Source organism: Myzus persicae, unplaced genomic scaffold (genome assembly GCF_001856785.1).
Source record: "Myzus persicae strain clone G006 unplaced genomic scaffold, MPER_G0061.0, whole genome shotgun sequence".
NCBI lineage: Eukaryota > Metazoa > Arthropoda > Insecta > Hemiptera > Aphididae > Myzus > Myzus persicae.
Genome location: NW_019103937.1, coordinates 155,812 through 169,403, shown reverse-complemented (window position 1 = coordinate 169,403; position 13,592 = coordinate 155,812). Strand labels below are relative to the sequence as shown.

The 13,592-nt window shown below is 32.9% G+C and overlaps 1 protein-coding gene across 3 annotated transcripts; it reads right to left on the bottom strand.

Moving 5' to 3' along the window:
- Positions 1-8,697: 8,697 nt before the first annotated feature.
- Positions 8,698-13,534, bottom strand: LOC111036652 (polyadenylate-binding protein 2). Of its 3 annotated transcripts, none has more exons than XM_022318764.1 (7): positions 13,006-13,534; positions 12,100-12,262; positions 11,896-12,028; positions 9,774-9,841; positions 9,495-9,689; positions 9,281-9,432; positions 8,698-9,203 (listed from the first exon to the last, which is right to left on the bottom strand). In XM_022318764.1, the coding sequence occupies exons 2-7, from the start codon at positions 12,250-12,252 to the stop codon at positions 9,179-9,181; spliced, it is 726 nt and encodes a 241-aa protein (XP_022174456.1). In that variant the 5' UTR covers positions 12,253-12,262; positions 13,006-13,534; the 3' UTR covers positions 8,698-9,178. The 3 variants fall into 3 exon arrangements, with proteins under 3 accessions (XP_022174456.1, XP_022174454.1, XP_022174455.1); XM_022318762.1 differs by having other exon boundaries at positions 8,698-9,218; positions 13,006-13,520; XM_022318763.1 differs by lacking the exon at positions 13,006-13,534 and adding an exon at positions 12,644-12,907 and having other exon boundaries at positions 8,698-9,218.
- Positions 13,535-13,592: the final 58 nt, after the last annotated feature.

Genomic DNA, 13,592 nt, shown 5'->3' with positions numbered 1-13,592 from the left:
TGAATAAGATGACTCTCTGTAGGTAGTTATATTTTTGTAATATTTTTAATTTCGAGAAAATCTAAGAACATAATAAAGGTTTTTACAATAATGGCTTTTTAGATTCTCAGTACAGGTTTCACTTGATTTTTTTTTACTAGCCTTCTATGTTTTCATGTGAACAATTTTTTGGGTAGAATGAATGCTAAAAAATTTTAATTGAACACATCTCCCAATTGGAAATAAAATACAGTCGGAACTCCAAAATAGGTAAGTAGTAGTCAATTTAAAATTTTTCCAATAGGATTTTTTAAGTATTAATGTGGAACTTGCTCGCCAATGTGCAGTAATAAGAAAAAATATACCGATACATTTTTAAATGTCACCAAGCAAAGTTTAACCAAAATCCACTTAGAATTAATGAAAGGAAATTAAATAGCCAATAATATTTTACTCGCAGTCCCTATAGAACATTTTATTTTTAAATTTGTATCCGAAAAATATAAATGGGACAAAACGCATAGGTAAGTACAACAGTATTTTACAAAAACGCAGCCAAATTTAACAAGAATATAAAATATATATTTCTTCGTGCATGTAGTTAAAATTAAATTCAAATATCCTATTTACTATTTAGTATGTATTATAAAATAGTAAAATATGTTCAGTACCTAGGTACTATAGGTACACGGTGTTGATTTCTATAAGTACAGAAGCATTATGTTTAATTTTGTATATTATATAGGTATTTAGATAAGCTATAATATGACAGACCTCCGCGACTGGACATTTAAATAACTAATAAGTAATTATTATACATATTATACATGTGACTATACGAGTTACCTTAAAAATAAGTAATTTTATTGTACAATTTTACGTGGCAATGCTGCCGGAGGCCAACATTAAAACGCGTAGGACTCGTACGCAAATGTTAAAATCACATCCGCTATTCAGCTATTGCACATATATCGTATACCATACAAATGACTTGTGGTATTCGATAATATTATGGGTAAGTCTACCAAAAAGTAAACTAACGAATGGCTTTCATAGTTTCATCATACTATTATAATACATCGCCGTGCCCCAGTGTAATTAAAAAAACATATCATTAAAATGTAATCATGTGTAACTGTGTAAGTATGTATAGGTACCTACTTACAAGTTACAATTGTTGATCCACTTTTCCAACTTCATGATTTCAGATATTTTGTGTATCATTTCGGTAGATTAAAATTTATAATAACAGAAAATTAATATTAAATTAGTAGTCACTAACTTCTTTGATTATACTTGGACAGTTATACATCCTACTTATTTTGGGTACTTTACTCTGCAGTCTGCAGTAGATACTCACGTACGTCACATCTAAGTGCAGATACATAAAACATTTTATTTGTCTACACTCTACAATATTCTATACTGTCTGTCCAAAATAAGAACAGACATAATTTTGAGTCATTTTGTTACCAGGGGTTTGATAACTTTATATATAATGTCTAAAAACTACAATCTTCGTTTTTCCAAGAATTTAGTCGATTTAGATACCTATACATGTATAGCTAATAAAATATACCTGTATACCTATAAGTGTATAAGAAACAGTTTATATGTTATATGTATTATGTATGTGTTATGTGTAACTAAAAAAACATTTATGACTTAATTAAATCACAAAACTTTTACTTCTGTCAATAAAAAAACAGTTAAATAATTGTATGTCAGTAAACACCATGTTATTACTGTTAGAATTTAATATTTAAGTAACTTTTAAAAATTATAAAATTTTATTTAATGTGAAATTTAAGTAATTTAAGTAATATTTAAACGAGTATTATTTTTCAATTATGATGAGCAGTAGAAAATTTGGCCACAACGATTTCCATAACTAAGCTTTTTAACTAGTTTTTCAATTGAAAAAATTGCTATATCTGATAGTCTATTGTAGATCATTTTATTTTTAAAATAAGTTTTAATTATTGTAGATAGCTCTTGGTTAAAAAAGTTCTCTCCAGAGCACTTGAAAAAGGTATGATAATTGCTATAGTATCTATCTACTTAATAAAAAAAGTTATTGATATAAGCATATAGGTTGCCAATTTGTCAACTGTATAAAATCAAGTACCTATATATAGTGTTAATTTGATGTCTCTTTATAAGTTTGGGTGTTAACTAACTTCAGATTCCGAGCTCTCGGTATCAACTTCATAGACAATCATGGTGCTTGTTAAAAAGTAATAAATTCCCATAATTACTCATTCAAAATTCTTTTGTAACCTCGAAATTCTGAAAAAAATATTCTGCTACGGAATAGCAGTGTTTATTGATAAAAGAATCAGCTTGTATACAAATAGTATGTACCTACTGTATAAATATATAGTTGAGAGGTACCTTATTATAATGTACCATATAGCACACAATAATATGCACACTGCACTGAATCGTATTTTATATGCTATGTAAAGATACCCAGAGTCCTAGCTGTATAATATATATAATATTGTGTGTTCCACTACGGTCGTTAACAATGCAGTAGGCGTCCATGTGGACGTTGGCAGTGACCTTAATTGGTATTGTGGAATGGTTCGCTCTAAACGCCTCTTTAAATTTGAAAACAATTTAAACGGCTATAGTTGATTATATTCGTCGCGCAAACACGTGTAACCTACACGACGTATATTTAATAGTCGTATATAATATGTACCAGCAATTCGGGTAGGTATATATAAATTAACTAATGTAGGCATACTTATTAGTTATTATACATAAAATATAAATAATTATAACATACATTTCCGTTCAACTAAAATATAATATAAACAAATAGGTATAATATGCTACATTACTATTTATATAATATTATGTTGTATACAGAGGCGTTATCGGGAGGAGTAGGTGAGTACCTCCCCCCCTCACTGTGATACTTTTTTATTCATTGTCAAAATATAATTAATATATATTAAAGTATATTGGAGCATATACCTACGAGTACCTACATGTATAATAATATGTTATATTGAGAATGCCCTCCCTACTAGGAATTAATCGGTCTACAGGCGGTCGCCACTCGCCACTAATTATTCAAGTGGTATATAGGTATTCTAGTATTCATTGATATTTGTTCAAAAAGAGAACATATTTCATCTAGCAACGCTCTAGCGAACAATCATTTTGGGTCTAGATATGTGGACGTTTAACCTTAGACGCAATAGGGTGATTAAAGACGATAGATTGAATTAAATTAAAGACGTAAGGGAAGCAAATGATACGAGGAATTGTCGCTACAATTAGGTTGTAACGTGCTCACGTTGTAGCAATGCTTAAGTCATAACTCGCGCTGACAAACTATATCGTTAATGGCTCTAATGTGAAACTTATTATTAATATGTACCTTTCGGTGTCCTGTGGAATTTTTCGAGGTTCCGTACTTGGACCTGATCTTTGGAACCGATTGATCGCCGATCTCGTATCCAACAGAGTGATGACAGGAGTAGTTTTTACTCTTACTTGCAGCTTGAAGAGCAATTCCACGAGGCAATGATCACCGACATTAACTGGACGACTACCAATATCCATCACTATCCGCTAACAAATCCGAAGCTATTATGCTGACACAAAGGAAGAAAAATAACCAATTTTGTGAAATGGTGATAGGCTATTTGGACAGTTTAGAATTGAGTCCTAGGTGAGTTTGAAATACCTTGGAATCCAGTTGGAAACAAAAATGAATACGGGCACTCCGAAATAGTCGCATACATTCCGCCATATAAGTTACTTGATGTCCAATTTTGGATGCTTCAAACAGGTGGAATAGTAGCGTTGTTTAATCCAGACTGCTATACGCTGTCCAGGCGTTCAATGGACGCAAAATTGTGAACTTCAAAAGGTTATAACTTTTAAACTAAGTCTGATCGACACATTTCTCATTATATAACATTATTTTTTAATTCGCTGAAATACAATCGCTTACAAAAAAAATTTTCAACGATCACTCGGCAGAGTTAAACTGAACATTTATGTCCCGAAAAATATGCATTATTAATATCAAAAAAAATTTAGTACGATGTTAAATTGTGAAAATATGCTCCAAAAACTAGTTAATGTCGAAGTAAAGAAAAATCCATCGTTAACTATACCACGGTAGATTATAGTCGATAATCCACCGCTACCTTGGTAACTACTAACTAGATACCTAATAAAAAGTTTTACATTTTTGTTCACAATAGGTAGTAGGTACTTAGATACTTGTAGATATTCGGTTTGGTTTTTATTTACAATAGGGCCCGAGATCCAAAATTTCAATAAAGTAAGTACCTAACTAACCTTACACTTTCAAGAATTCTCGATTTCTTTAAATATTACCGCCATGATAATGAATCTTGCTTGTTTTGTGATAAATGTTCCTATCACCATGGTTGTAGATATGAGTTTCCATACCAACCACGGCCTAAAAGCTACAACGTGTGTCTCGACGCTTTTATAAAATCGCATTGTGATTGGACGTTAATTTGTTGGTGTCTTGTCATAACCAATTTGCAACCAAATATACCAAAAATTGACTACAACTCAACTTTTAAACCATATTGGTTACCAGTTATAACCATATACTCGGAGCTACCGCACCATCACACGACACGACCCATGACGTAGCTGTGAATCCGACTTAATAAGGGAGGTTCACAACTCACCGTGTGGTGCTGTGTTCCGTATATTTAATACATGGTTAACAAAATTTTGGTCACACATTACCTTCAGGTTGACTATACTCAACCCTACCGGACAAAGCGAGCATTAAGGCTTTAGCACTTAGGTACCTATGTAGGTATCTACTTCTAGTACAAAAATCCATGATTTCGAACAATATACAAGGAAGAGTATAAACCGCAGAGGCTTAAAACCTACGTTAAATTGTACACAAAAACTGAAAATTGAGTAGGCAGTTTGAAAAGCTCAAAGTTAAAAAATATGATTGGTAGATCTATAATCCATTTGTCGAACACGATTCGTGTGGTTTTCATGTTTACGTATAAAACAGTCCGAACTACCCGGCGAATACCTATCTAGTGTGTGACCAGCTTAGCTAAAGAAAACCCACAAAGATAATTGATAGAAAACGGAAAGGTCATTTTTGGCGGAAACCGGAGACACCCGTCGAGTCCTAGATAATATTTTACCTTTAAATTTAATCAATCAATCGAGTGTCATTAGTGGATGACTTCTCACGTCAAACGTATCATGTTGTAAATTACTCTAACCATATAAACTTATTGTGCCCCTAAGGTATAGATTGTTTATCTCAAATAAAGAAAAAAAAAAAAAAACCTTTAAATTTTATAACAAGTCTGCAATTCACTCAAAATTCTTTCAACATTAAAACATTTAAAACTAATAGTAGATTATTGAAACTAGTGAAAGAAAATTTGTAAATTTTTTTTTTAATGCCGTACGTGTTTAAATCGGTGACAACTCATGCGGATGTTGCATCCATTGAACTTGGAATTTACTAAAAAAAAATACAAGGACTGATAGGACCGGTTGAATACATTTTTTATGACTCAGATTAGGTTAACGTTTTTTTAAAAAAAAATAGGCTTTTGTAAACCAACCATTTATTAAAAATACTAAGTATTTAAAGAGTATTTAAGTATTTAGGTCTTAAGCTTATAATTTAACATTTTATTTTTATTTAATTATGTAGATGTTTTTTCAAATATATCCATAGTAGGTATCATGTATTTGGCAATTATTTTCTCATTAAAATCAAATATATTTTGTATTTTAATACAATTTCTAAAGTAAATTAGTAGATTTTTTCGATCCCCGATTTAGTCTTACACTCTTATTATTGTTTATGTTTTAAAATGCAGTTTTTGGCCGACGATCACTTTAGAAAACCAAACAAATCTTTGGGTAGAAACTCTGGTGTGAATCAGGGAATGTCCATTTTCACCTTACAGACATACTTCACGAAAGTCAACAAGAGGATTTGTAGACCAGGGCTGTCAGACCAGGACAGCGAGCCTTCAGGGGGGTCCCGTTGGGCAGCGACGACAGCTCAGTGTACCTACTAAAATGTACGACCGACCGCGGTTCAGCCGGCAGTAGGTACCCTCTCGACGGAACAAGAGGAAGAGCAGCCACAGCAGGAACAGGATCAGGAGCAGCTATAGAGGACAAGTTTGAAAATCAGACTTTTCCAAAGGACCACAACCGGCGGAAATGCTTCCGCGTTCACTAGTTAGGTCTGTGGGTATAGACAATCTGTGGCCGGGTGGTTTGAGCTAGAAAGCTTGGCCGCAGACCAAGGTATGCCCAGTGCATCGAACACGGAGATGGTGACTGCTGGAGGAACTCTGGACTTATATTACATTTTCAAGCTCTATTTCAAAAAAAAAAAATGTAATCGACCTTAGTTTAAAAAAAAACTAATAATAATTGAAAATTTCATAGCCTAACTTTACTTTTTACCTAATTCTCCCTAAAAGGTGACGACAGACACAAAAAAAGTTAATTAAAAAAACACATCATTTTAAAATCAATACATTCATCTCTCCGCCTATAGGTAGGTAATCAAAAATTTCATATTATGCCTATAAATAGCTCGACAGGAGTCAAAATATTTTTTAAATGTTATTGTGTTTAGGTAGGTAGGTATAGAAAATGCTATTTTGAACGGTCGGTGAAAATTTCGTGTATCTGCGGTAATTTTTTTGTAAGTTTATTGCAGTTTAGCTTCCACCCAAGTTTTTAAAAATTTTTTTTAAAACATGTATTTCAATGAATTTTTCAGTTCAATTTTCTTTACATGTCTATTTAATAGTTAATAAACTATGTATGGGGGGATGAGGTGACCGAGTGGTCTGACGCGTCCGCTGCGACGCAGCCGGTCGCTGTTCGATCCTCGGCTACCGGGCGGCATTTTTCTCCGGACAAGTCGCGGTGACCGGAGAACAAGTGCTGCCATCCCCCACCCCCGGGGCATGGCAGAAACCTACGGGTGCCCCATTCGAAATTCTGCCAAAAACAAACACACACGTGTTCCCCCCTACCGTCCCAAAATATACAATACAAACAAACCTACAATACAAATCCTACTACAGCTAATGGCCTCAGTTGAAGCTTAAGATCAATAATAAAAAAAAAAAAAACTATGTATGATGGTGAAATCATTGGACGATCATATGGTCGCGGGCGGGGTCTACTTTTCTTATTTTACTATGGTTAGATTTACCTGTTAAGTTAGCCGGCTGCAGCCTGCTTTTAAAAACTATTGGAAATTTTAAATTTTTACCTTTTATCAAAAAAATAACACCGAGTTGAAACATGCACTTTTCCCCATCATCCTAAATTTTAACACGATAATTTATGAAACCAGCGTTCTTAGTTCTGATGTTCATAATTTATATTACACTAGCTGATCCGGTACACTTTGTTGCCCGTTAAAAATGACAACTCTATATGAGATTCGATGGTGATAATGCGAGCAGGCTATTATGTTTACCTGCTGTGGATTGCGGACCCGGCTTGATGAGTACTTTATATAAATAATATGTTTTATTTTTATTTTTATTGTGGACACAAGTGCAACTCAGCCACCTTGGTAGGCAATGTGTGAAAATTCAATTGTATGCACTATGCAGGCAACCAATAAATAAAAAAAAATATCAATATTTCTACTAAATTTATTTATATTTCTCCTATAACCAATAGCAACCGTATATAAACAAATATTTCCTGCGTAAATCTTAAAATCCCTGTTTGAGCAACTCCACGGGTCGGACCTATCTGGTCCAATTGTGAATCTAAACCATCCAGGGCGCCACCCAAACGCAAGCAAAAAAATTCATTCAAATCGGTAAAGCCATTTAGTTCAGTGACATACACACATATAGTAGAATTAAATATTTATTAAGAGATAGATGATTATGATAGTTGACCCAGAAAAAAATCCAGGGGCAATAGCCCCCTACGCAAGTCCTAGGATATATTTAAATTATTCAGTTTAATTTAATCATTAAATAAACAGCTTTAACCTACAGCAGTTACAAAATCTTTCCATGCGAAAGCGTGGACATGGGCGATACTGATAGATCAAATTCCAACCCGCCGTAGTGTGAATAGACTGCTGCACCGTGGCAATGGCGTCAAATTTAAAAATATTTTTAATTTTTTGAAGGACATTTGCCACACAGCCCCTGATTTAAATTTTAAACAAAATGTTAGAAAGACGCAGGTCTTATTTTCATTTATTCGAAATATTGATTAATTCTTTTCCTTATATATATATATTTCGTTTCAATTGACTGTAAAGACCAATTTTCTAAAAGAAATTATTGTTCTTAACACTGGTATACCAAGCATACTTCACTGCATACTTTACCCATCTGTAAAGGAAGGTAGGAAATAAATAAAAAAACAAGGTTTTTAATTTGGGTATGTGTTTTATTTGTTTTTAATTTTTCGTTTTTTTTTTTGTTTAAATTGTTTTTGTCGATCATATTTTTATTGCTCAATTCTTTTTTATTGTTTTATTTTTTTAAACATGTTTTCACTTTTATTGCACGAATCTTTTCTTTGGTTATGTTCTTCTTATTTTTAAACAAATGTATTTTTCAGATTCACATTATCTTTTATACATATTTGACATTTTTTAAAGCTATAAATAAACCTACATAAAAATATGTAGTACAATATTTACATAAAAAACACAAGTCGTTTCAAATTTAGAAAAATAGTGAGTTAAAATAATTTAAAATTATCTAGGTATAATAAAACTTATAGCTAGGCACATATGAACTTTTCAAACCTTAAGATCTAATATAATGGATAGTATATTATTCTAGAATAGAACATTCAATATTAATTTGAAACATACAATGTATCTAGATAGAATAATATAAAATGAATAATTTCACAATTCATTGCACAGTCATATGAAGTACATAATATTTTTTTATTTCCAATTAGTTATTACAGGCTATAATTATAAATATTAAATCAATCCAATGTTCAATCAATAGTAAAAACTTAAGCTAATACATTCCCAATAGCCCATTAAAGGCTATGCAATTAATGTTGGGATGTATGTACAAAAGAAATCATTTTTCATTTTAAAAAGCCTTTTGTAAAACTTCTTAATTTTTTAAATATTGATTGTTCCCACCGATGAACTGTAGCGATGGATTTATAGTGAACGTCAGTAAGGATAATACATTGCTCTTCTGGAATAACCACCTCTGTAAACAATTTTATAATATTTAACATTTCACATTTGGATGTGAATTTTTAAAGTGTATACCTTGGTCTACGCGAAGGTCTGTAACCGCCATAAAATGATGATTGTGCACCACCACGTGACATTGGGCGACCTCGGAACATAGCTCTACCCCTAGACGCTACTGGACGATTTGTAGTGCTTATCCCAGGTTTATTAGTTCTTTTTGGATTAACCTGTAAAAGTCAAAGGATTTATGAAAATTACATCTCAATAAATTGAATTATGTTTATCTTACTTTAATTTGACGACCTCTAAATAAAGAATCATCCATCGCCATGGCTGTGTTAACAGAATCCATGTCGGCAAACTCAATATATGCAAATCCTTTTGGATGACCATCAAATTTGTTACACAATATGGTAACTCGATTTATTGAGCCACAGCCATGGAAATGAGTTTCCAATTCTTCTGCCGTTGCTGCATAATCGACCTACAATTTTAAAAAGAACCACATTTTGGTGTAAAATATTCAACTACTCTACCATTAAGGATAGCAAGGGATATAGGTACTTACATTACCAACATAAACAGATCTAGCATCAGCTTCAGCCTTTTCCTGTTCAGACAAATTATAAGTCGCACCTAAAAAATAAGTATTAATCTTTAAATATATACAATTTTAAATAAGAATATATATATATATGTATTATGTATTATTATTATGTATTATTTAATGATTTAATTTTAATGATATTATGTGAAGTATAAGTATTTAGTAAGATCATAATATATAACGACCATTTTCTATCCAAAAAAAATAGACGTCACCTATTTTTAACCATTACTGTTCTTAATATAGTGTCATGTAGATTTAGTAAGTGATAATTTTAACATTATTATTAGTATCACATGTGGAGATCTACTATATTCATGTTCCTCAAAGTTGTAAAATAAAACTGCCAAAAAGACTATTTTATAGAGCTAATGAGGTTAATTAATATTATCTTTACAAACATATTTTAACCCAACACATGGCATTGTACTTTAAAATTAATTTTAAATTTTTTAAACCAGGTGAAAAAATGTAGTTGAATAAATTATGACAAGAATTTATTTAGTATTTGTTAACTTAACATTTTAGGTGTAGGGTAGATTTAGTAAGTGATTGCTTAGAAATAATAACTTGCAGCACATGTGGAGATCTACTTTAATTTATTGTTCTCAAAATAGGTATAATAAAATAGCTACTTAACTATTTTAAAGAGCTTTTGAGGTAAATTAAGTTTTTTTAACTTAACGTCAATATTGCAAAGTTCTTGAAATACAATAACAAGAATCAAATACTTACTTTTAGTTTAGTTTTAACGAACATTTTTAGAAAAACTTTTTTTTACTAAATAACTTAAAATATGGAAAATAATTATTACATTTCTGCTCAATTAGCATAGGTACTTAGAATGAGATACAACCGAAATCAGAAATTGTACATTGATTCATATTATATCATAGGAACAAGACCGTTTATTCATCATGTTAGCATTAACTACACATATAACCATTTTATACAGTTTATTTAACATGACCAAAATCAGAAAGTGTACATTGATTCATATTACATCATAGGAACAAGACCATTAATTCATCACGTTGGCATTTAACAAAATTCATTAACATCCAAAGGTTATATATGTAGAATAATTTTGTTTAAATAAGATCAAGTTCAGATTATTAGTAGTAATCATAAATTATCATACGAACGAGACTAGAATTCATCATTAATTGATCATTAATAATTAATGTAACTATAAATATTAAAATGTACAACCTGCATTTTTATATACAAATATAAATTGTTGTTATGAAACAAATATAAAACATTTTTTTTGTTGAGTAAATTTAGTAAGTGTTTAATAAAACGTTTGATTATATACACATGTGGAGATTTACTACATTAATATTCCTCAAATAATTTGAATAAAATAGCTAACAAACTATTTTAAAGAGCTTTTGAGGTATTTTTAAATGTATGGAAAAAATATTTTTGCAATAATTAAGTGGATTAATGGTCATACACGTGGCCAATAACTTATGACACAGATGTAGAGATCTACACAAATTAAATTCTTTATAGCATATAAATATAAAAGTCTCACGTAACACCCATAAAGATACTATAAATTCGCAGTTAGGTACACTAAGCAAATTAATTCTCTGAAAAAGTAAATCGGTAGTAATAAAAATTGTGTCATGAATACAACTATACATTTATACTTGTAAATTGTTGAGCAGATTTAGTAAGTGTTAATAAAATGTATTATTTGTAAACACATGTGGAGATCTGCTCAGTTTTGTACCTCAAAATTAAAAAGCAAAACAGCTATTAAGCAATAGTGCAGAGCTTTTTGAGGATAAAATTGTTTATACGTTTTTCAAGTAAAAGAGGTTTACATTAATATCTTAGGATTGTGTATAACACTTAATAGCTAACACACTTGATCAACCAGTAAGATTAAAAGCTTAATACAATTCTGAATACCTAAAGACAGTTATTGATTGGCAGATTAATGCATAAATTGTAGACAAATTTTTTGTTGCTACACAATAACCATGGAAACAACTGCCTACTATTTGTTAAGGAATCATTTAATAACGAAATTGTCTGTAACGCAATAGAAATAAATAAAAATTCAACATACTTGTTTTTGAGCAATTTGGAGAAGACAGAACTGGAGTGTTTGACATTTCTTGATCTACTTGTGATTGCAATTTTTTTAACTTTTCAGCTTCTTCTTCCATTTCTCGTACGCGTGCTCTAATTACTTCTAAGTCCTAAAAGTACAATTATAATATGTTAGAATACAGTTAGAGTGAGATGCATTATGAAAGAAAACGAAACTTACAGAATCTGCTGACGCTTGAGAATCGACATTATTCGATTGACCGTTTTCAATCAAATCAAAAGACATGCTGTTTTCTATACTAATTTGTGTGTTATGTTCTTCAGACGATAAATCGATACCGCCTTCCAACAATTGGTCGTCTAAGTCTGCCATGGTTGATTGACTAAAAAAAAAAGACCATTGATCAGGTGTTATTTGTGAAAGGTACAAAAAAACAGCATCAAGTAAATAATCGTCGATGACATTATTACAAAAAACAATTACTGACGAGAAAAAACCTAAATAACCTAAAATTCTTAAATGGCCAAATGGGTAAGCCACGACCACCGGTAAAATTTTGAGTTTTCAGTGTTAAATGCAAACGAATTCCCCAGTGAACCGAACGGCAACAAACATGATATCGATTAGGTCGTCGTAATGGTTTCGATACTCATTAAGAGTGAGAAAAAAATGCAACACAAACTTGAGATAAGGATGTGTCGACCAAACGGAATTACCGTTAGAAAACCCAGAAACAAACGAAGGTTGACGGGCAAACACCTACCTAGGGGGCGGCAGATCGAGACGAGATCGTGTGTCGTATTTGCGCGTCCACGGGTCTTGACCAAAACTCAAAATTACGTGACGACTACAGAAAAACGTTCAATCGCCGTCGTCATCGTCGCCGTCGCGACAAGGGGAGGGGGCGCCGGGAAGGGCTCGAAAAAAAGGCTCGTAGAACCGTACCGCGGCACCCCACCGTACGGATCGGCGGTGGTCGAAAGCTGCAAATGGCCGCCGTCCCTGGTCACTGGTGGCGAGCGGCTCGCCAGTCATCCCGAGAACCGCGTCAAGTCGACCACCGTACCGGTGGACGGGCGGATGGGCGGACGGGTGCATGGTAATTAGGGTGGGCCGGGTACTTACGCGGCGTCCGGTCCGGATTGAAACGGATGAAAAATTCTACTCGGCGGTGCGGTCGTCTACGGGGCGAAACACTCGTCGTTACGGGACGCGGTGGACGTCTGCCGGCAAACAAATCCGGGGGGGAAAAAAAACTCAGTCACTATAGGCAGTAGGCACTAACGCACACACGCCACACACACACACAGGCAGACGAATCGTAACGTAACGACTATGTTGTACACTTGTAACGAGTGACGACGTCACGGCGAGTAAAATAACAGCTACGACACTATCAACCGCGACACCGGACGTAAAAAACAGTTGTGTGTACCGAAAACCGAAATATTGTGTACAGTCGTTGGGAATTGCAGAAGTTACACACACACAAACACACGAACGCGCGCGCACGTTTACGCTATAGCATTTATCACAGGTCCGCAGAGCAGTGGTTCTCAACCTTTTTTCGTTCGCGGCACACTTGGATGTCTTACAAGAATATCCCGGGGCACTCTACACCAAAATACAGTCCATGTCATTGAAGCGCACAAAAAAATAGATTACCCATTACTTCAGTCTGTGCTATGACTAGCGACTAGTGAATACTGAAA

Excerpts from the sequence above, each read along its gene's own strand:
- LOC111036652 (XM_022318762.1), bottom strand. The coding sequence starts at position 12,252 with ATGGCAGACTTAGACGACCAATTGTTGGAAGGCGGTATCGATTTATCG. Across the intron at positions 9,842-11,895 it reads TCCAAATTGCTCAAAAACAA|GTGCGACTTATAATTTGTCT; the intron begins GTATGTTGAATT and ends CTTATTTTTTAG. Across the intron at positions 9,690-9,773 it reads GATCTGTTTATGTTGGTAAT|GTCGATTATGCAGCAACGGC; the intron begins GTAAGTACCTAT and ends TTAAAATTGTAG.